Genomic DNA, 25,037 nt, shown 5'->3' with positions numbered 1-25,037 from the left:
GCGAGGTGGCGCAGTGGTTAGCACACTGGACTCGCATTCGGGAGGACGACGGTTCAATCCCGTCTCTGGCCATCCTGATTTAGGTTTTCCGTGATTTCCCTAATCGTTTCAGGCGAATGCCGAGATGGTTCCTTTGAAAGGGCACGGCCGATTTCCTTCCCAATCCTTCCATAACCCGAGCTTGCGCTCCGTCTCTAATGACCTCGTTGTCGACGGGACGTTAAACACTAACTACCACCACCATCCTCTGTTGCCTGACCCAGATCTGCACTAGGCTTGAAAAAGTTTGTGATCTGGTACTATGGACCTAGATTTTCCCGCAGTAGTTGGCCAACACCTCTACCGTTGGAGCTGCCTAACAACAAAACTTTCTTTTTCTTTACAAATTTCCCTACCTTTTTCTATATATTTGTATATATTAGGCACGTCCTGTGATGTACAGAGGGCGATAACGCCAGCCGTCAAAACTTTGTTCCCAAGAAACCTTGACGTAGGGTGACGTGACGTAACGTGACGGCCAGTCAGAATTGGCTTTAAAATATGACTTGCATCTTGTATTTTTCTTACAAGGGAGTTCTTCACTAATTCAACAAATATCTTAAATAATACTGCGCTTATTAAAAATATTCGCAACCATTGACGCCATATTTACAGAATTTAGGTATAGGTGCATTTTATATCGGACTACAGCCTCCTGTACTTGAAGGGGCCCCTAGTAAAAATACCCTGATTCCACAATAGCGCTTCGGGTGCTGTTGTCTTTGATAGTGAAATCTCTGACTAGTCACAGAGATTACGACAGAGTTCAACTTGACACATCTCTGATGTAAATATAAACAGTGCCGTGTAGTGATGATTATTGTCTCGTGTTTCTCATTTAAAGAGAGAAGATAAAAAAGTTTCAGCATGGATGCTGGGCGTGAATTACGAGAGGAAGAACTTGGAATATCAGAAGAGGAAGATGACGACGACTGGTTTTATGACTCAATAAAGAGGTATTTTTTATTATTATGTGGAGGGAAATTATGGATTTTTTTTCTCATTTAATGGCATATTGCTTAGGAATGTTGAAGGAAATTATTTTGTTGAACACGCTAATGTTCTTACTAGCGTTCTATCGTTAGATCAACAGACACATGTCGTCTGATGTTGTTCCTTGCTAGGTATACGTGCCGAATCTCGTACCGTGTTTCATTTTATTTTTGCCTTGAGCTTATCTGCTCTAAGCTCTAACGAATGCCTTCTCACAAAGTAATTTTATGGTTTCTCAAAATCTCATTCTGAGAAGGTATCCTTAGAGCTGTCGAAACCTATGTCTGTGTTAACATAAATTATTTCCAGCTGGGTGGCAGTGTTTTTCCTACTTGAAAATTATACACGGTTGCTGAGAAACAGCCGTGTTTATAGCTCGAATAAAAAAATAATTATTTTCATTTGCACGACAAATACCAAAATAATCAAACCCAATAAAAAAGCCAAACATTTAGACAGAAGGAAGAAAACATAATAACTCAATGAAAATGAAGCAAACATTTCTAAATCCATGGTACAGCACTGACTACCCAGAATCAAAGAGACCTACATTGCCTCAATAATAGCCAAGATTCACATGCACATAGTACCACGCATTAAACTCCACAAGTCAACATCCACACCAGAAGGCACCATCAAATACAACAACACAGCATCTACAAACCCTAACCAAGTCCAAAACACCATGCCATTGTGATGTCACGCATCACAACACCATTACATCATGGGCCAAAGCAGACATGTGGAATCAGACACTTCCAGTAAACCCATAAATGTCTACACAGTGCTTGAGCAAATCAAGCTGAGTAATGAGCTGTGATGGCTGCTGTGCATAATCATCCTGCTATGCCTATGTCAATGAAAAAGATTTGATTTTGCTCAGAAGTATCAGTAATGGACCATAGTTGATTGGTAATGGATATGTGTGATGAGTCTCATCTTCTGTTTCATATGAAGGATGGATGTTGATGTTTCTGGCAAGAAATTTTTGTGGGAGGGACCAAGTCAGCTACAGTATTTGACATTTGAAACCTATACTGTTTCGCTGCAGACAGCAAATACATGAAAGCCTACAAAACACCAAATGAACTCACCTCTAAATCATCTAGCTTATGTATACATTGAAAACAATGGTTACTTTGGATAGCAGCTTATCTTCATAATGATCTCAAATGCACTAACTTTTTCCTTATGCTCTCAGACTTGACAACAGTGCAGAAGAGCTGTGAATATCACCTGAGTGACTGAACTTCATACACAAACGAATCTACATTTATGACATCCACTGAAAACAACAAACTGTTACAAGTAGTCATGTGTGTCTCGTGACACTGATGAGACATTAAACCCTAGCTTACTTTCTTCCAAAGGCTGTCAAACCCTACAGTGAGTTTGTTTCTACAATATGCCAGCATTCCCTTACTTGCACAAATAATTGAGAAGTTGGTTTTGAGTTGGAAGGTGGCTATGGTCCCAGGGAAAAACATATGCATCATTTGTGTCATCTAGAATGTGCCTTCATAGAAGAAACTTTCTGTTTTTCTGTCAATTACTGACCAGTAACAACTCATGAATAACACGAGCATTTACCAATGGGTGTAGCTTGGCATTACAAATAAAAGTTTATGAAGGTCATAAACATTCATTTACAGACTACCAGAGGAAGACAGAGGTGACACTGGGTGGTGTACTGTTATTAGACGTTAATGAACACTTTTGAAATAGTAGTTTCTGAAGCATACCATTATTTAGTGATGAAGAAGTTCATTAAAGAAGCAGATATGAAAAAGAACATTAAATAAATTTAGCCTGTCCTTGATATCAAAGTCTATAAAAGTGGCAGTAATGCACACTTATCAGTGACTGGCCATCTAGTCAAATGATATCAAATATTTTCATCTATTTGCTCATTTTACTTTGCAGTTTTTTAATGTTGAGGGTCAGCTGCCAGTCTTTGCATCCTACACTGATCAGCTACAAGTGTCTCTGCTTGTCATAACAATTTCCTAACTTCCCTGTACACAATTGCATGATCTGTGAACAGTCTCAGAGCTGCAGACACTAACTGCCATCATGTATATACCAGGTGATCATTGTTACTGAAGACATTGAAATGTCGCAAAACAACACATTAGGTCAAAAAAAGTTATAATTCCAATTTGTTTGCCTCGGAGGGGGTCATCCAGTGATACCATACCCAACACACCACTCCACTCGATGCATGATTGGTGGGGGACAGCATCGAAATCTTCAACGGGAACCCATGTTTTTTATTGCAGATTATGATTCTACTACAAAATCTACATTCATTTTGTTTGAATTATTTTCTTCATTTCACCACAGAAGGCACTGTAATCAGAGGACTAGAAATGGTTACGAAGTCATAATTTATAACATTCCACTCAATGGCCCTTGTATATACAATGGCACATGGGACGCCACCTCCATGCTGTGAGGGTAGGCCAGACCATTACTTCATAGCTCCTAATTGGAAACTATATTCGTAGTGTTTTATTCCTCTGATATATCGAACAGAGGACTACTCGACACAGCACTGCAGCTTGAGGTGAATGCTACCCTACTTTCCAATTAGAGTAAGTGTTCAAGTGTAATGCCACCAACTTTGATATGCTTAGGCATCCATTTTTCAAATGACCATAAACAGGACAGAAGCATACCTGCAGGTATGTCAGCACAGGCATTTCGATGCTGTCAACCATATCTTCATGGCCTGTTGGCACTTGCTGACAGTACACCTTATCTTTTAAACGAACCCACTGAAAGAAATCTGGCAACCTAGCGGGCCAGTTACTATGGCCACCCCTGCCGATCGAGCAATCAATGTAAACACTGTTTAAAAACTCCCGTGCTTCAGTTGTGTAATGGGCTGGGCAACTATCATGCTGAAATCACATACACTGTCGCAAGTCCAGGGCAACATCCTGCTGTAGGACCAGTAGTTCCTGTACCAAAAATGTTTAGTATTTTTGTCCATTCAATGTGCCATTGATAAAATATAGACAATGAGTTTGTTCCCCATGATGTCAGACCATACATCAACTAATGAAGAGCATTGATGGTCAGTTTAACATAACCAGAGGGGATTGTTTACACTCCAGTAATGCATGTTATGCCAGTTCACACTGCCATGGTTTGTGAATGTTGACTCATCGGAAAAAAGTACCTCGGCCAAGAATGCGGGGGTCATTTGCATTTGTTGACTCGCTCATTCACAAAACACTACCTGATTATGAAAATTGGTGCCATCAAGTTCTTGATGCAGTGACATTTGGTATGAATGATACTTATGACAATGCAGTATTGTGACAATACTGGACATAACAGATTGTATTGTAATTGCTGGATCCTTATCCAGGGGTTGTGGCGCACTGCTGGTAGTACAGCTATTTCATTAGCTTCTCGTGTAACACATTTGCGTCATTTCCTGTTGCTGGTCTTATACTGCCATCAGACATAAAGGTGATCACAACCTTGTAAAAGAACGAACAATAGTGATCTTTCTCTGGAAAATGATTGGCATACAAGATACAGCAGCTTCAACTTTCCTCCTACATTCTCCATAGATCAGGATCACTTCAGTTTTTTCTTTTGTGATTGAAACAATGATCGTCCACTTGTACATCTGTTCTTAAAATCATAGGCAGCTGTGCAGGTAATAAACACTGTGCAAGTATTATAACATTTAGAACTGCTACCTGTTTTATGTCTCCATGATATGTAAGCTCTGGTCACAGTGCGCTGCCTGTTATAATGCGTCATAGTTCGCTACATGGCACCAGTGGTGCATTGAGTAGTCCCCTGTTCAATATGTTGTAGGGATAAAATGTTGGAAATGAGATTTCTAATTATAAGTTGTGAAATACTGGCCTGTCCTACCCCAACAGCATGGAGGTGATGTTTCAGGAGCCATTGGATATTCAAGGTCCATTGAGTAGCATGTTGTAAATTACAATTGTGGTACCCATTTTTATTCCTCCAATTACAGCATCTTCTGTGGTGAAATGAAAAAAATGCTTCAGACAAAATGTATGAAGAGTTTGCCATAGAGTCATAACCTGCAATAAAAAATGGGGTTCCCACTGAAGATTTCAAAATTGCATCCCACCACCCATGCACAGGGTGGAATGGCAGACCTAGTGTGGTGTTGTTGGAGGTCCCCTTCAAGACAAACAAATTGGAATTATAACTTTTTTGATCCAGTGTGTACTTTTTGAGATATCTTCAGTTATTATGCACACCCTTTATATTGTGTCCAGTAGTGATTCTGTCACATTACCAGGAAGTACACTATCCTTTACTTCAGATTTTTATAATGCTCCTCTGTTAACAGAATTCTGAATGATGTTTGTTAGTAAGTCTGCATTCCACTTGCATATCAGTTCAAATATTTTATATGCATGTATTTTTGTAACAAGGTACTGTGGAACTGTTTTGAAGGATTTCAAGAAAAGTTGGATTTACCTGTGCTACCATCTGGATCTCATGAATGAACTGAGAAATCTGGGTTTTATCTGGTGCTTGGAGAAGTTATATTGATTTGTACAGAAGTGGTTTTCATTTTCCTGAAAATTCATCATAAATCATCAGAAAATAATTTTATTGTTCTGCAATATTTTATCACTGAAATATGCTCTCCTGTGACTCTTTATGGAGATTCCAGCAATTTGCACCTTTTTCCAGTCACATGCATGACTTGTTGGTTCAGAAACCTTTGATAAACTGTTGCTAAAAATAGTTCTTTTACATATTTGATATAGAATGTAACAGGCATTCCTATAGGGGCAACTTAACTGTAGTGATGAAATCTTCTACACTCGAGTGTGTTATTTCAGCATTTCAAAGTGTTTCCTACTCACCATCTTCAGGTGAAGTGTCAGGTTCATGGCCAGTTTGTTCCCATATAGCCACTGGACCACAATTCTTCTGCCAAGGCACCAATGGGTGTGCCAATCATATGCACCCAGAAGCAATGTCACAGTCAGTGGCGGGGCCCAGGCATCGAGTCCTAGTGTTGCTTGCATATTCTACATGATACCTTCTCTGATTTCACATTAGAGCTCTTTCATGACAACGAAGTCTCAGTTTTTTGTTGAGCATTTAGAGGACAAGTTTGGGGAACTGGAGGGCTTGTCGAAAATGAGATCTGAGTCAGTCTTGATCAAAACAGCATCCTCTGCCCAGTCACGGACGTTACTTGCTTATGACAAGTTGGGGATGTTTCTGTAACCATCACGCCCCATAAGAGCTTAAATATGGCCCAGGGTATCATATTTCACAGGGACCTCCTTTTGCAGTCTGACAATGAGCTGCACGCCTATTTAGAGCGGCAAGGTGTACATTTCATCCAGCATGTCCACCAGGGTCCGAGGGATTACCAGGTTGCAACCGGTGCCTTCATCTTGGCCTTCGAGGGTGATACGTTGCCCGAGAAGGTCAAGGTGATGGTCTACAGCTGTGATCTAAAGCCCTCTACCCCTCCCCTGATGCGGTGCTTTAAGTGCTGGAAGTTCGGCCACATGTCTTCCCACTGTACTTCCAGCATCACATGTTGAAATTTTGGACGCCCATCACATCCCAATACTCCATGTGCCCCGCCTCCCATCTGTGTCAACTGCAGAGAGCACCATTAGCCTTGCTTGCCAGACTGCAGGATTCTCCAGAAAGAAAGGAAACTCGTGGAGTACAAGATCCTGGACCAACTGACCTTCACTGAGGCTAAGAGAAAATTTGAACACTTGAATCCTGTGCGTATGACATCATCTTATGCCGCCACTACTACAGTTGTGGCACAATCAGCTCCGCCAACCCCCGTAACCTCTCAGAGCCGGAAGACTACGCCTGCCCCCTTGATGGTGGGGGGCATTTCCCTCCCCGCTGCTCCTGCACCACCTACTTCGGGAGCAATTACCCCCCCCCCCCCCCAACCATCGAGGACATCTGTCACCACTTCTAAGCCTGAGAAGCGTAAGTCTTCTTCGACTTCTCTCACGAGGAAGGGATCCCTTGGGTCACTCCCTTCCCACGTCTCTGCTAGTGGGGAAAATGACACCCACCAATGGCGGAAGAGCCCAAAAGCAGCTGGTCATAGCGCTTCACGCTCATCCTCAGTCCTGGAGACTGAGCCAGTGAAGTCCTCCCAGCCAGGGAAACCCAAGAAGCAGCGAGAGAAATAAAAAAAAAAAAAAACCCTTAAGACAAAGGAAATTGCGGTGGCACCCACACTACCTCTACCTAGAAGCTCTGTGTCTGAGGATGGAGTGGATATTTTGGCGTCCTCTGAGGACCTAGATCTCACCAGACCCTCAGACATAATGGATATAGACTGCTCAGGCAATAAGTCGGTGGCAGCAGGTGCCTCTGAGGTACAAACTACCTCATTGAATGTTCCATGCCTTCCCAGTCTCACAATGACATCATCTTCCCGTAGAATTGCGACGGTTTTTTCCATTGCCTGGCTGAGCTATGGTAACTGTTAAGCTTTACACCTGCTATCTGCATTGCTCTGCAGGAAACCTGGTTCCCAGCAATGCGGACCCCTGCCGTCTGTGGCTGTAAGGGATATTACGGGAACCGTAGCGACTATAATCGAGTGTCAGGTGTAGTTTGCGTTTATGTCCTAAACTCAGTCTGTAGTGAACCTGTGCCCCTTCAAACTCCTCTTGAAGCTGTGGTTTTCAGAATAAGGATGACACAGGAAATAACTGTCTGCAATGTATATCTTCCTCCAGATGATGCAGTACCCCTGAATGTATTAGCTGCACTGATTGATCAACTCCCTAAACCTTTCCTACTTTTGGGAGATTTTAATGTCCATAACCCCTTGTGGGGTGGCACTGTGCTTACTGGCTGAGGCAGAGATGTCAAAACTTTACTGTCTCAGTTCAACCTCTGCCTCTTAAATACTGGGGCCACCACACCTTTCAGTGTGGCTCATGGTAGTTACTCAGCCATTGATTTATCAATTTGCAGCCCAGGACTTCTCCCATCTATCCACTGGAGAGCAAATGACAACCTGTGTGGTAGTGACCACTTCCCCATCTTCCTGTCACTGCCGCAGCATGGCCCACAGACACCTACCCAGATGGGCTTTAAACAAGGTGGACTGGGGAACTTTCACCTCTGCTGTCACCATTGAATCTCCCCCACACACGGTAACATTGATGTGATGGTTGAGCAGGTGACTACAACAATTTTTTCTGCAGCAGAAAACACGATCCCTCACTTTTTAGGGTGCCCGAGGCATAAGGCAGTCCCTTGCTGGTTGCCGGAAGACACTGAAGCAATTAAGGAACATCAGCGAGCTCTACAGCGGCATAAACGGCACCTTTCTGTGGAGCATCTCAGAGCCTTTAAATGGCTCTGTGCCTGAGTTCGCCAACTTATCAAATGACAGAAGCAGGAGTGTTGGGAGAGATGCGTCTCAACTATTGGGTGCCATACGTCACCTCCCCAAGTCTGGGCAAAGATCAAACGTCTTTTCGGGTACCAGACCCCAACAGGTGTTCCTGGTGTTACCATAAATGGCGTGTTATCTACCAACGCAAACACAATTGCTGAGCACTTTGCTCAAGCCTCTGCATTGGAGAACTGCCTCCCAGCTTTTCGCACTCTCAAACAGTGACTGGAAGAGAATGTCCTCTCAATCACTTTATGCCACAGTGAATCCTATAACACCCCATTTACAGAGTGGGAGCTCCTCAGTGTCCTTGCACATTGCCCCGACACAGCTCCTGGGTCTGATCGGATCCACAGCCAGATGATTAAACATCTGTCATCTGACTACAAGTGACATCTCCTTGTTGTCTTTAACCGTATCTGGTGTGATGGCATCTTTCTATCCCAATGGCGAGAGAGCACCATCATTTCGGTGCTCAAACCCGGTAAAAACCTGCTTGATGTGGATCACTATTGGCCCATCAGCCTCATCCGCTGAAATAAAATTAAAAAAAAAAAAAATTGTTTGCTGAAGTTTGACTACATGTATAGGTGGTTTCCTAGCAACTTATTTGATCAGATTATCCCAGTCCCTAGATGTTTCAATTTCTGCCGTTGTATTATTTTTTTGTTTATCAACAGCTGCATGAATGGTCTCAGCTTCCATGTGGGTGTCACCAAGTTAAAGGAACTTGGGATTAATAGCCTACAATTTACTACTACAGTGTCCTTCTTTATGAAATGTATTCATGAGCATGACTGTAAAGTTAATATTCCCGTTCTGTCCACTGCACAAGCCACTTAACATACTGACCTCAATGACATTGGCTGTTCTAGCCATGAAAAACATGGAAGATTCTTCACCAATGTATGCATTGGTTATTGTTGCATGAAGTGCTTCTGTGTTTGTTATATGATACTGGTTTTCCAAAAGCTATGTTCTGTTGTTTCCATTAAAGCTAGACTTTGCTTACTCTTACTTATAAAACTAGGTAAATTTCTTAACCAGTTACACAAATTCATGAAAAATTGGCATTGGTTGTACTTGCATCAAGCCACAGAAATATCTTAGGTCTCATTTGAGAGATATATATCCAGAACATGCTCCTGGGGCTTGCACGCCAATTTTTACCGCAAGCCGAGTGTATGAGGGCACCTTCTGCCTTGTTGAAGAGCTTAAGATTTAAGTACATGTTTTGGATACGCTTTCTTGTGAACGGTACTGCAAATGTTTCCTGGGGCTGACCATTAGATACTGTTTCCTACACTAGTTTTGCACCGTTTTCTAGCGCATGTTACCATTGTTGTAACAGTACTTTCAAACTTGCAAAGTATGAGGGCCTTTATTTTTATTCTAAGGATCTAATCAGTCGCAAAATTAAAACCACAGTGAAAGCCCAACATAGCTTTTTTCAGTGTCTATAGTACGCCCAGCGATCACATCACATAGCACTTATCAGTTCTGAGCACTCAGTGAGGATGTAAACATGCCAAGAACAATAGTGGCTCTCCCCAAGTGTGAAGTGCATGCTGTCATTCGATTTCTTTATGCTGAGTGATGCATTGCAGCTGAAATTCACCGATGAATGAGTAATGTGTATGGTAAAACATTTATGAGTGACAGTAAAGTACAGTAATGGTGGAGGAACTTTGAAGGAGGATGTACAGGCGTTCATCACTCAGGCGGTTGGGGAAGGGAATGAGTATCAACCCATAATCTTAAAATCTACTGGTTTTCTTGTAGAAGTTCTAATTTCTAATAAGCATGAGCTAGATTTTTCTGTGCGAGTCCCAGTTTGTTTTCCTAGGATTACTATAAGACAGGATATGTTTAACACCTATTTCAGCCCCAAAAATGATCAGATAATGATGGCTCCATCACTCCATGCCATTGTTTGACATAACTACCCATTAAGATGGACCCAAAGCTATGTTTGTTACTTCTTCCCGCCATCTATTCCTAATATAATTTCCTTTTCACTATTCAAGATCTCTAACTTACTCTCCAATAGATATTCCAGCAGCTATTAAATTCTGCTGTTGGCCTTACTGCTTCTCCAAAGCAGTTTGTGGGTGTTAGCACAATAATCAACCAGCAGTTTTTCATTCAGCTGGAAGTAGCTGTCCACCAGTATCCTCACTTTTTGGGAAAAAGCAGCACTGTCCTCTTAAGGAAGGCAAGCTGTGACCAGTAAAAATTGACTTGTGCTTCCTTCCGTATGCTCTTTCGTTCTGATTGTCGCCAAGTTCCTGCCACAGAAGTTCACCATTGGCATGAATGAAATTCCCTTGTCAACATTAATACATGTTCTATAGTTCCTTTTTTTTAAAATAAATAATTAACTTACCTCCAGCACCTCCAAGGTTTGGTACATCCTGTTCATATAAATAGGGTTCCTGGGTCAGGGTCAAGTCCACAGCCTGTCTTCCCAGAAGGCGATTCAAGGCAGCAATTGCCACCTTATTGTGTTCCAGGTTTATTGGCAACACTTCCATTTGACAACTTGTCACCATCATTATTTTCGATGTCCTTAAAATTACCTTGACAGCAACCTGCAAGAATGCTAAATACAGCTTCAGGTTCTCCTCTCACATAGCATTCAGGGATTCCTCACCGACTTCCCCCAAGGGTTTCGCTGTCAGATACAACCTTCTGGGAGATTACACTCCAATCATCTGTTGAGGCATTCTGGTTCTGCACCCATACTTTCTGAAACAGAACATGTGAAGGAACATCCTTAAGAAGTTTTGATACCCAAATCAATATTTTTATGGTCGTGAAGAGTTCCACTGCTGCCTTGACTAACAGCTTTCTTGGCAAACAGCTTCTTAAGCTGATTCATGTTCCCATCCCATCACAGTCAAAGTTTAGAGCATCTTTTTCCAGATAGATCCTGTTGAATTCAGGACCTAGACTTGCGTCCCTCCCAATCTTTTCAAAAAGAGCCTTCTGAAATAGCTCGTCCTGCTATGTTGATCAGTGGATATCCCTGTTGTATAACTGCCAAGGTAAAATCTAAGAGTGCCATATTAAAAGTCTGTTTCCTGGCTCCTGTCTAAGGATTGGGGTATCCTGAGAAGTGGGAGTAACAGATTCTTCCCTTGTTTTCTTGTTCCCTGTCTTGGAGGTGGAAGAAATCTATCTTTTTTTTATTCCTAGGTCTTAGGTTCCAGACCTTTTACTTCCCTCCATATATCATTATTTGCCTTTTTTTTTCTTTTTGTTATTTTAGAAGTTTCTAATTCAGAGCCCCAGACAAGGATTTGATCTTGATATGGTATAGCTTCTCAGTGACGTTTTCTGCTTCTTGGACTGGTCTATTAGCCAGTCCTGTTGTAGAAATAGATACCACCAATTCGAAGGTTGGTTTTTGTGTTTTTGAGATATCACCAGTTGTGTTTTTGATATATCACCAGGTCTCTCAATATTGTAATTTATTTTCCATGTTTGTACATTTTGGTCCTATAAGAATTGGGGATATATCAGGTTCACTCCACTGGCTGCTGGTGTAAGCCAAATTACTCCCTGGTATCCCCGAGGCTCTGTTTATAACTCATCTTCCCATGTGCCTCAAACCCCAAGGAATTAATCACATCACACCTTTGGTTGGGTACCTAGTGAGTAGTGGAAGGACAATTAAAATGGAAATGTGAAGAGATGAGGCATTGTAGAACATTCTTTCATCAGGTTCATCCGCTGAGACCTGTCCAGCTTGGAGACCCTGACAGTAGCTACCCTGCCACCAATACAGTCTTTAGTGTCACGCAAACATGCAAACCCATCCTCCCGCATGGTCAGTGCTATGTAAGGCATTGTCCCCTGGAGAAGGCATATTTATTTGCTTGACTCCAGTTGTTGGTTTTTATACACACTTCTGCAGTCTGTTAGCACAAAGAATTTTGAAAATTTTGATTTTCCATATTTAAAGCTGCCCTAATTACAAAGACATCAGCTATGTATATGGAGGCTTGCTGAGGAGTAGCATACATTTTGTATGTTTCAATAAATGGGCAGTAGCAGACATATCTTGCTCCATTTTCGGTCCTAGAGCCATTAGTATAAACTTTGACATGATCAAATCATCTAGACTGTATGAAATTCGTGAGCATACTGTTAGAGGTATTACTGAATATAATCTCTTAATGATATACTTGAGGTTTCTTGAAACTGACTTTGTCATCATAAAGAAAATCTGGAATTTATAATATTTTAAACCACGCGGTATAATGTAAATCAGTAAGGCATCTGATTAAATAGGGGCTCCCAAATGGCTGCTAGTCTGCTTCTTTGATCTACTACATTCACCAGTTTTCTAATTATTATGAGCACAGGAAGGTTAATAATTGCAGAATGTCGTAGGATAAATTTGTCAGTCAATAATTTCTGTTCGATGTTAAGAGCTATTTCTTTGGCTTCCACCAGCATAGCATTAGTTGATCTGGAATTCATTGCTCTGAGACACAATCTAATTGCTCTAAAATGCATTTTATCCAACCTGGATAAAACACATAAACTGTTGTAATTAAGGCTCGAAAGGGTACAAGCATTCTAGTTGTCATCGATTCCATTCAGATGTGTGGTTTGTGCAGGGCTTGGCCAAAGATGAAAGTGATAGAAGTGGGAGCTAGCTCCAAATGGCCAAGAATTTAGAAAATAAATAGCATTTTTGTCATGACTCAGACGAAGCAAGACTATTTATGTTAACATAGTTTCCAGGCAGCGTTTGATATGGTGGAATGAGTACAGAATAGTAATCTGATGGCGTGGGGTTGACACCTTCTGTGGTAACTTTTTTGAGTTTTTGTGTTATTAACATGGCAAATAAGCTGAAATAATACACAATGTACTGCACATATAAATCTTTCTATAAAAGGCAAGAAAAGGAAATGCAAAGGACAATTTTGGATTGCAAATAAATTCCCAGGAAGGGATTCTAAGGCACAGATGAGAAATTCAGATTAAAAAACAAGATACTTTCATTATGTCACAACTGATAAAATACATGTGCTGGGGCGATATTCATCACAAAAACAAAGAACAGTAATTTACTTGCCCTCTTGCATGCAGTATAAAAGCCACATTTTTATAATTACATGGTTGTTTTAAAGTGTCTGCAAATGTCAAGGCCAAATATTTCTTGCAGTCAAAGGTATTCAATTCATACTGAGTGGCTCCAGAATTGCACGTACTTGTTGCAGGTAAGGCTTTTGGTGTATTATTGTCACTGGTAAGAGAGGTGGTACAAACATTTTCTGGGCTGTAAATGGAAATCTCAGGCATTTGTGTCCCTGTGTAACAGCCCCTGTCCTCTGGAGCATTTTGAGGCACAGGTGGGGCACAAGTGCTTCGTGCTGCCATTGTGCAATTAGTTCCTGTGGGGCAGTGGTGAAATGCAATGGAATGCTCATATTTCCTCTTGCTGAAATGCAGTTCATTACTGTTATATTAAACTGTCATGTCAGAGGTGAAGCAGCTGCTCCAGAAACTGAGGGAAAATATTATTCATTTCTCAAATTGGATCCAGGGTTTTGCACAGCTTGAGAATATCTGCAATTCTTATACATATTAATAGCTGCTTGCAATGTAATATCATTAGCAACCACAATGAATTTAATATCCAGTGATGTTTTTAATTCAGGACAGTTTCTGTCAGTTGATGAGTGATTTCTGGGACAGTAAATGCATTTTGGGATAGTACTTTTGTGAGATGAGACATTATGACTGCCACCACATTTTGTGCGACACTGTACTCCATGGTATTGGGCACTTGTATGGTTAAAATATAAGCATTAATATCATTAGAGAAGTTACTGCACCCTATTAGAGTACTAGACTGTGATTTCTGAGCATGATAACAATTTCCACGGTTAATTTCCCCTAACAGGAAAAATAATTTGTTGGTAGCACATTGTTTGGCCATATCTGTATCTACAAAATCACCAAAAATTAAAAAAAGTGTTTACAAAAATAATAATGCAGACACAACTGCTGCCTCTTCACAAAAAATGTTTGGTCAACTGATTTGGAGCAGTGTGAAGCAGAGGCAGGTTGCAGGAGAACGTGCTGCTGCTACTGCCCCTGTGTCCACAGAGAAGAATTTCTTTTTACATTCAAGTCCTCTTCAGTATATCACCAGAATCTGTGAATTTAGCAATTTGCTGTGACTAATATTGGCATAGTTGATAGTAGCCAAGGAGTGTCTAAATAGGTATTCACATGGATGGAATTTTCTGTTAGGAGTGTGGAATATGTAGGTGCACATGTGATCACCTGGTAGATGGGTGCTAACTGGTTCTTTAATTGTCTCATGTTTACTCTTTTCATTCAGATCTCACACATGTGTAGTAGGTTTCCTATAACATGATGGTTTATGGGAGGTGCAGGAGGGAGGTATGTCAGTGAACATAACAGAAAAGGGGTAAGAGGCATCTGTATGTCAGTTGCAAAGCCAGCTTCTTCAGAATGGGAAGCTATCTTGTGACTCATCTGGTTGGCAGTGCTGCATCTGGTTCTGAAGCCATCTCACTCTGTTTGGTGCTAGGATGATGACATGCTTGTGGTATATAAGGCCCACTTGGGATGGGGACCAAATTTGTACATTCAAATGGGTATGTCCTGAAAATGCACCAGATGTGGCTTATCTGTAACCTGCACCTTCAGCTGCAGCAATGGATGAATGTACAGAGTTGTCACCTCGGAACGTATCAAGTGGTTGTACCATTAATTGATGTTAGAAAATAAATAGGGTTCTGACTACTCCCAGTGGTAATTGTAAGTACTTGTATGTGTGAGTATTGAAAGGTGTTTATTATATTGCATCACAAATAATTTACTGGGCATGTCAGAGTAAAATTTAGACACAGCTAATGCAAGAGGCCATAGAAGCAGGACAGTTTGGGCCTTCCAGGCAAAGTTACATCAGGGGCTACTTGCTGATATGACAAGTACTTTTCCCAAGGCACTGAATAGTTACCAGGCAGCCCAGCACAGCAGAGGGACCAGAAAATACCATTGATGCATCAAAAAAAGCAGAGCCACTATGCCATAGGCGACTCGATTCCTTCATGTCTGAGCCATGGTCCTGTTATGGTTTCTCCTGATGTCTACCAGCCTGGTTCCATTACCCACCATAGAAGCTTCCCATCCCAGTCTCAGTAAGTGTTATCAGAAGTGGTCACTGATATCTGCAGCTGGTTGCAGGACCACGTCTCCAGCTACAATCTGGAGTTTGGCGGTATGGTTTTCATGAGTGAGTTTCTACTTTTTTGACCTTCTTATTTTGTTTTGTACATGACCATGGTATATAGAAGTGATATGTCTAGGAAAATGAAGGTATGATTTGTGAAACCAGAGGGACTAGTGGACTTTCACAGTTAGAGGAAACTGTAGAGAGCACTGTTTATGCCAGTGAGGTGCCAGTATTGTGATTTACTAGGTCACAAATTTCCATGTGTGCAGGCAGTACCAGTTACGTGTAGTACTTGCTGACATTATTAGCATGAGGCATATCAGTGATCAGAATCTTGATGGGCTACGGTCTGTTGTAACGAATGATATCTTTTTTTTTTTTTTTTTTTTTTACTTATGCCCAATTGTTTGTGATGTCTGTCCTCGATTTGTTAATGTTTGATGTACTTTAGATGTATTGTACTGTCTGTAGACGGAGGTTGTACAAATCCCAGAAACTTGAGCAATGATGATGCACGAAATGGTTAAAAATTTAATCAAGCAGATGACTGAACTATCAGAGAAGAATTCTGCATTACAAGGGCAGATAGGCACTTTAACAGCAGGTAATGCCCATGGACACAGTGACCTAGTTGGGATGGTAGAAGCAAAAGCTTCATGCAGTGTACCTGTTCCTTCTGTTACATTCCATCCTGGATTTTCCATTATTTGACTGTTCCTTCTGTAGATCTCATTGTGGCTAGTCTAGTGGCTCCTTTTATGGGATTAAGAATTTGTTAGAACTTATTGACAATCTGGAAGATAGAACTTATTGACAATTTGGAAGCTGCGTGTAGTCTGCAAAATTGGTTGGACGAATTATGTTTGCACATGACCAAGTTATGGTCAGCGGGTGAAGCAGACGGGTGTGTCATGAGATGTTGAATAAAATATGCACATTTGAACAATTCAAGAAGGGACTGATACCAGTGCTACCACAAGCAGAATTGTGTCAGACCCTTCAGGAAACAACTTAATGGAATATTTCAGTAATGAAACATTCTTAGATTGAATTGTGAAAATCAATGTGAAAACATGTGAGTTAACACAGAATGATGAAGCAGATAAAATTATTATTTCAGAGACAAAACACAGGGTGCTAGATGTGAACTCTGTATGTCAAGGAGGGCATGAATGGAGAATGAAAAGGATTTTGGCTGCTGCAGTTAAGGTTGCTGTACAGTTGCAGGCAGTAGACATAGCAACTTGGGTACAAATAAATAGAATTTTTATTCCTTAGAGCTGGCCGTGCGGCCGAGCGGTTGTAAGCGCTTCAGTCTGAAACTGCGTGACCGCTACGGTCGCAGGTTCGAATCCTGCCTCGGGCATGGATTTGTGTGATGTCCTTAGGTTTGTTAGGTTTAAGTAGTTCTAAGTTCTAGGGGACTGATGACCTCAGATGTTAAGTCCCATAGTGCTCAGGGCCATTTGAACCATTTTTTTTTATTCCTCAGAAGTGAAGTGCTATAGGTGTCGACATGTGTGCTACCCTTGGAAAACAATGCCACAAACCTCTGTTACAAGTGTGAGTTGGTGAAGCATTGGGCACGGAATTGTCAGAATAGGAAGCAAAGTGGGTGATGTCGAGGTAAAGCTTCATGAAGTGCCAATGGTAATTCCTCAACTGCTTGGCAGCATTCCTAGTGAAGCATAATGCATGAAAGGCAGGTGCAGAGGCTTAGTGTTGATTGGTGGGCATGTTGGATGGAATGGAACATAAGTTTTTATTGGACGCTGGGACTCGTGTTTCTGACTAGTCTCAACCTCTTGGACAGGAAGAGACTGAATTGTCTGTGATATAGATTACGTGGATTAGGGGAAAATGATGGGGCATCATTGGGGTCGACATTGCTCAATTTCTGTATTGGAGCAAGGACTATTAGGGAATGTATGACAGTATTGCCCCAAGTCAGTGAGGAGTTCTGCACAATGCTAGGACCAGATTTTCTGGACAAATGTCACACGCAAAAATTGATCTGTGGAACATTGTTCTGGCTGCGAATGACCACTGCAAATAATACTTTGTCACAAGGTTCAAAGGTGGAACCAAATAAACTGTGTGCACATTCATTAAATCTCAGTTCTCATGATAAAGTACCAAGAGTTACAGGAAGACTACTCTGGGTGAGTGGGTGTACTGACACACTAAACGATATGTCGTGTTATAGAGCTGCTGGTACACAATAATGAATTGGATACATTGCGTTGTTTTGTATGTAGAGGTGGCATGCATGCATGAAGTATATGGAGTTTACATGGTTCCAATGAGTGAGGGTAATTTTGGCTCTAAAGAAGTGGGTATTCCAAAAAGAATATTGATTGCCAGTTTGGATGTCTAGGATGAGGACAATTTATGTAGGTTGAGTGAAGACCTTTGTTGCAAGCAAACTACCTGTATTATGTGAAAAAGCACAGTATTTAAAAGGGAAAGATAGAATAATGATGGAAACTCTGTTAATATGATTCATGGATTTGTTTGATCCTAGTGGACTGTTAACAACAACACCTGTAACACAGTATAAAATCCTGATGAGCGATAACCCTCCAGCCTACAAGAAGCTATATAGAATATTTCAGCTCTTGCAACTGATACTGGAGGAATCCATTACTGAGCAGATGAAGATGATATTATTGAGGAGAGTGATTAGTCCGTGGGGAACACATTGTCATTATGCCAAAGAAATCATCAGAGGGGATGAGGAATTATATGTTTTCTTGTGATTACCAATATCTGAATGCAAGAAAAGTGATGGACACATATCCTATACCAAATATAAAAGAAATTTTGGACAACCTGGGTCAATGTAAATACTCCTCCAACATGAATTTAAAGAGTGTGTATCACCAGTTGGTAGTGGTTCCAGAAGATTGTGTTTACCATTATGTGGGGATACTACTAATATGAGCAGATGCCATTTGGGTTTCAGAATGCACCTGCTACATTCCAGAAGTTATTATATGGAATACTAAGGGGACAAGACTGCATCAGTGTATGGTCTATTTAGATGATGATGATGCTTTTTCTAAAGATGTAGAGGAGTGGGCTACACATTGTGGTGTCCACAGTTCCGAGAGACAAAGTGTTGAAGGAAGCGCACAATCATGTATTATAGGAATTTATAGAGGACAAAAGACAACCGATTGTCAGAATAGCGGAACGATACTGATAGAGGACAAGGAGACAGGATGTTAACCAGTGTGTGAAGAGTTGAGACCATGTTCACATCATGCCCATCTCAGTTATCAATGAATACTGCTGTAAATATTATCAGAGGTATCCAGGCCATTTGAAATGGTGGGAATGAACATTTTGGATGCATTCAACCTAACATTGGTGGGTAACCACTACATGTTTACCATCATAGATCACTTTTCACATTAAGATGGGATGGTTGCAGTCCTGAATCAGCAAGCATATACAATGGCACCGGCAATGGTAAACAACTGGTAATTCGAGTTTGGTGTTTCCAACACAGTAATTTCAGATCATAGCACCAACTTCACATCCAAGCTAACTGATCAACTATGCCATTTATTGCAAAACAGTAAGCTAAGACCTAGTACCTTTCACCCTCAATAAAAAGAAGAATGGAAATCACTCATCATTAGAACAGTAAAATTTGTAGATATTATGTGGACAACTATCACAATGACTAGGCCATGTACCTATCCTATGTCATAGCTGCACACAATTCTAAAGTGCATGACTGTGTTGTGATCTTTTCACACAAGGTGGTATATGATAGAAATATGCTGTCATCTTTTGGAGAGAGAGAGAGAGAGAGAGAGAGAGAGAGAGAGAGAGAGAGAGAGAGAGAGAGATGACACTAATGAATCTCATGATTGAAATTCTAACCAACCGTATTCTGAGAGGTGCATTGGAGGAAGACAAAGTGTTTCATTTGGTGATGACCCCAGTCTGTTGTTATACACTCCTGGAAATTGAAATAAGAACACCGTGAATTCATTGTCCCAGGAAGAGGAAACTTTATTGACACATTCCTAGGGTCAGATACATCACATGATCACACTGACAGAACCACAGGCACATAGACACAGGCAACAGAGCATGCACAATGTCGGCACTAGTACAGTGTATATCCACCTTTCGCAGCAATGCAGGCTGCTATTCTCCCATGGAGACGATCGTAGAGATGCTGGATGTAGTCCTGTGGAACGGCTTGCCATGCCATTTCCACCTGGCGCCTCAGTTGGACCAGCGTTCGTGCTGGACGTGCAGACCGCGTGAGACGACGCTTCATCCAGTCCCAAACATGCTCAATGGGGGACAGATCCGAGGATCTTGCTGGCCAGGGTAGTTGACTTACACCTTCTAGAGCACGTTGGGTGGCACGGGATACATGCGGACGTGCATTGTCCTGTTGGAACAGCAAGTTCCCTTGCCGCTCTAGGAATGGTAGAACGATGGGTTCGATGATGGTTTGGATGTACCGTGCACTATTCAGTGTCCCCTCGACGATCACCAGTGGTGTACGCCCAGTGTAGGAGATCGCTCCCCACACCATGATGCCGGGTGTTGGCCCTGTGTGCCTCGGTCGTATGCAGTCCTGATTGTGGCGCTCACCTGCACGGCGCCAAACACGCATACGACCATCATTGGCACCAAGGCAGAAGCGACTCTCATCGCTGAAGACGACACGTCTCCATTCGTCCCTCCATTCACGCCTGTCGCGACACCACTGGAGGCGGGCTGCACGATGTTGGGGCGTGAGCGGAAGACGGCCTAACGGTGTGCGGGACCGTAGCCCAGCTTCATGGAGATGGTTGCGAATGGTCCTCGCCGATACCCCAGGAGCAACAGTATCCCTAATTTGCTGGGAAGTGGCGGTGCGGTCCCCTACGGCACTGCGTAAGATCCTACGGTCTTGGCGTGCATCCGTGCGTCGCTGCGGTCCGGTCCCAGGTCGACGGGCACGTGCACCTTCCGCTGACCACTGGCGACAACATCGATGTACTGTGGAGACCTCACGCCCCACGTGTTGAGCAATTCGGCGGTACATCCACCCGGCCTCCCGCATGCCCACTATACGCCCTCGCTCAAAGTCCGTCAACTGCACATACGGTTCACGTCCACGCTGTCGCGGCATGCTACCAGTGTTAAAGACTGCGATGGAGCTCCGTATGCCACGGCAAACTGGCTGACACTGACGGCGGCGGTGCACAAATGCTGCGCAGCTAGCGCCATTCGACGGCCAACACCGCGGTTCCTGGTGTGTCCGCTGTGCCGTGCGTGTGATCATTGCTTGTACAGCCCTCTCGCAGTGTCCGGAGCAAGTATGGTGGGTCTGACACACCGGTGTCAATGTGTTCTTTTTTCCATTTCCAGGAGTGTATTTTGCAGCACAATGTGCAATGTAACATACCAGATATCTGAATCCTTCTGCTGATCACTCAACATCTTTTGTCAGAGCAGACGGGCAGCAGCCTCACACTTAAACTTATGTCCTATATCTCTGCTTCCCCATCGGACATGGCCATTGCTTCAGACATTTTGTTCTTTCTGCGAGTTTTCTACACCATGCAGTATTTCTCGCATCAAAGTTTCCATCTCCTTCTATCTTGCCACTTCTCTTCTTGCATGACCCTGTCCTGCATCGCATGGCTCTCTCCATCATTCCAATACACCCGTAGTCTTCCTCTTTTTCTGTGTTGCAGAGGTCTCCAGTCCCATATTTTATAAGCCCATGTTTCCTCTGGCATTCTTCTAGATGTCCATACCACTTTAGCTCTTTATTTTCAGTTGTGTCCACAATATCTGTTGTAACTTCTTTCTGTTCTCATACTACTTCATTCCTTACTGTGTCTCTTCCTATTACTTCACAACTTTGTCTCCAAAATTCATTTCCCTTGCCTTTAATTTCTGGAAACTTCCCACAGTTCAGCACCATACAGAGCAATGCTCTCAACTAAAATTTCATATATCCTTCTCTTCAACTTTTTTGATGTAGTTTTATTCCTGGACGTTTATCAGAAATGATTGTCACTAAATATTTATTTGATCAACTACACTTTACTATAGGTCCATCATCCATAACAAGGTCCCTTCCTATACCTCTGACAACTAAGTATTCAGTCTTGGTAAAGTTAATTTTCATGCCCCACTGCTGATATTCTTCTTTAAGTTTTCTTAATATATAAGACATGACATCTTCTTTCTCAGCAAAGATGACCTGATCAACGCTGAAATGTAGGGAAAGCAGGATGTCATTGCCTGCTGTAATTCCCATGTTTTGGCGCTACCTTTTACAATTTTTCAGTGTTTCAGACATATCAGGCAGAATTCCATAAAATAAACTGGATGACAGGAATAGATCATCTTCTAGTCACACTGATGAAATATTCGAGAGTGGAATGTCATGATCATTCTTTCCCAAAAGCAACAAATGAAGGCGATGTCTTACTTCTTTCAGAGGAGGATGTTGATAAAAAGTGATACCTGTGTTCTGCAAAAACAAATTTTAGAGTCAATCCTGGTACAGCCACCCTGTTAAAATACGCCTAATCCCAGGCAACAGAAGGTCAGAATGAAAGCCAAACAAAGAATTAAGTGATGTTAACAGTACTTTCCAGAACAGCAGTAGCTGTTTTCTGTTGCCAATGTGCATTTTTTCTCAGCAGAAATACATGTTGTCAGGGAATGTTTTTGGGAGGTGCTTGTTAGTTTCAAAAGTACTCACTACTGTTTTTTTGATGACACTTCAAAATGTCAACCGAGCCATTAACAAGCTGAAAGAAGTCTGCTGATTCCTGGTGTTCTGGCAAAGAATAACAAATTGTGTGAGTTGTTGTTATCAAAAAAAGTTGCAGGTTAGATATACATGTTGGCAGTCTCTGCCGTTATATATACAATGAGTTACTGAGCAGAGGAAGCAGCATGATGACTGTCACGAAGAGAGAAGTACATGGAAAAGAATTTCCAACTTGCTCAGTGCTGACAATACATGCATGGATTCCACTTTGAGGCTCATTGATAATCTACTATGGTAGAAGAAAGAAAGTTAGTTTATTGTTTTGTATCTTGTTGACAGATAAGGTCATTAGAGATGGAACTTTTTACCCTAAAGGCCAAACTGGCTCTTCCACTTAGTCCCATCATGAATAGCTATAGTCTGTCTACTTTTTCTAAGTTTTCTTAAAGACTGGTACTGTAGAACTGCCAAGAATTCCTCAGTGCAATTCAAAGTTGGTGCTTACCACTGCTCCCAGTCTTTACGAGCTGACACTGTGTGGCACCGCAGTAGTTATTATGCTCTGAACTAATTATTGTTTGACCTTGAGCTGTAGTGTTGAATTATGTGAACATTTTCGTTTCAGGACTAAACAGTGATTGAAATATCATCTATGCCACAGTGAACCATGGTGGACTCCACTCTGCAATTTCTGTTGGCACCTATGGGTGATTGTCCAGGTCATTTCATTGCCACAGTGATAACCTATGAGCATGCTGTGCTTTACATATTGTCATGACTACTTCCAACAATGTTAAATGTACAGTAGTGATGTCTTCTGGAGAGTTAGAAAAGTTAATTGTAGTAGCACAACGCCATCTTGTAGCTAATGGCAACATGTGCATTCTGAAAAGCAATATATAACTGGAATAGTGTGTTTTCTTAATAGAGTTTCTTAGTGAAGATACAGCGTGTTTAACAGTGAGTATTTAATTAAATTCTAATTGAGTTAAAGATAAATCTAGTGCAATTCTTTACTCAGAATCCTTGCTCTTAATACTATTAATTGACATCATTATGATTTGCAGTTACACCCCTGTTGTTTGGATTTGTGTGAATATGGAAAAGAAGTGGAAGGTAGATAGTGAGTGTAGTAATTTTAAAGAACAGTGGGGACACCAATATTTCATGATAGAGTTGAGTAATAAGGCAATGTGTATAATTTACAATGAAGCAGTATCAGTTCTCAGATAATACAATATAAAACTTCATATGAAGACTAAACATTTTCATAGTTATTCCAAATGCAATTACATTTAATTAACAGCACAGCTGTGGGAGACATTTTTTTAAAGGAATAGAAAATGCTGTTCAAAAAACGAATCTTCAGTGGTAAACTGATGGCACCAAAAACATATCGAAAAAATGAATGTGTCATTGCTCTCGTGTTAAAAGCGGTAGAAAATGACAATTCATCATTCATCAACAGTCTTTGTGCAGAAAGTATTTGGATATGTCAGAAGTTTTAGAGCCAGTCATGTCAGCTGTTAATAATAGAAGATCACATGCTCTTTATTGAAGAGACTGAAGCAAATGACTTACCATATTATACATCAGTATGTTGGCATAGCTCTGGAAAAACTCTGATGCAATATCTGAGCTCCAAAGAACAATCACAAATTTCTCGAATGAAAGGAACTGTCCTTTGGCTAAGTTACAAAAGAATAAGTGGTTACAGAAGTTACCATTTTATAAAGATTTATCTAGACATACGGCTGACCAAAATTTAAAATTACAAGTAGAAAATGAGGTACTTCCTGATAGTACAATCATGTTAAATCCTTTCGACAAAAAATTGTTTTGTCTCAATTGAACAAAAAAGGCTTCATGCGTTTTAACACATGCTGGACACGTCAGCAGTCAAAGGCTATGTTTCCAGTAGATTCTGCAATTGAAACTTTGAGTGCTGTAAAAACAAATTTTCGGTCCCATTTTTTACATTTTGACGCAACTGCAAACAATATCAAGATTTTTTAAAATTCTTGAATGCCGATATTGAGACTTTTCCCCAGAAATTCAAATGGAAGTGGTTGCTTTGCAGTGTTAGCGCCATTCCAAGGGGCTGACAACTCTTTTGTGAGTACGTGCTTGGCTACCACAGGGTCCCAACCTTTGCAACATTACTTCTTTTCAGTGCTGCAGTGTTATACTTCCACCATACAATACCTTTCCCCCTCTGCCTCTCCATCTGATGGTTTTCTTGGTACTGACCCAGCTCGGACCTGATTTATGATTGGGCCTTGAATTTCCACTTCTGGTGTATTGTTTAACTTTCCATAGAATAAAGTTGGGTTTGGCCACAAATTTTGAAAATTCTCCAGAAGTGTGAATCATGCAGGGAAGGTCACCAAGGGACCTTTGTGCCTTCTCATTTGTGCACCCTTCCCTTTAGTATGGTAATACACTCAAAACCCAACACGGTAGCCATCCTGCATCCTGTTACTGGGTTATTGGGGGGGGGGGGGGGGGAGGCAGCAAGAACCTGCACACTGATAGCCACCTGACCGTGCAGGGATCACATTGTTGGTGCCTGAGCTGAAAACTCCCCATGTATGACAAGTACTATGTACCCA

At 41.5% G+C, this 25,037-nt stretch overlaps 1 protein-coding gene across 2 annotated transcripts in view; it reads left to right on the top strand.

Annotated features, from left to right (window-relative positions):
- Positions 1-798: 798 nt before the first annotated feature.
- The window catches only part of LOC124547482 (WD repeat-containing protein 73-like), a 126,423-nt gene continuing 102,184 nt past the window's right edge, over positions 799-25,037 (top strand). The window contains exons 1-2 of one of the 2 annotated variants that reach the window (XM_047125110.1): positions 866-995; positions 23,051-23,385. Coding sequence is in view for 1 of the 2 variants with exons in the window: in XM_047125109.1 (XP_046981065.1) it covers positions 907-995 (89 nt within the window). In the remaining variant the exon portion in view is untranslated. Of the gene's footprint in view, positions 996-23,050; positions 23,386-25,037 lie in introns of both variants that reach the window. The other variant, XM_047125109.1, reaches the window with a different exon arrangement.

Source organism: Schistocerca americana, chromosome 1 (assembly GCF_021461395.2).
Source record: "Schistocerca americana isolate TAMUIC-IGC-003095 chromosome 1, iqSchAmer2.1, whole genome shotgun sequence".
Taxonomy (NCBI): Eukaryota; Metazoa; Arthropoda; class Insecta; order Orthoptera; family Acrididae; genus Schistocerca; species Schistocerca americana.
This window is presented reverse-complemented; position numbering and strand designations above follow the sequence as displayed.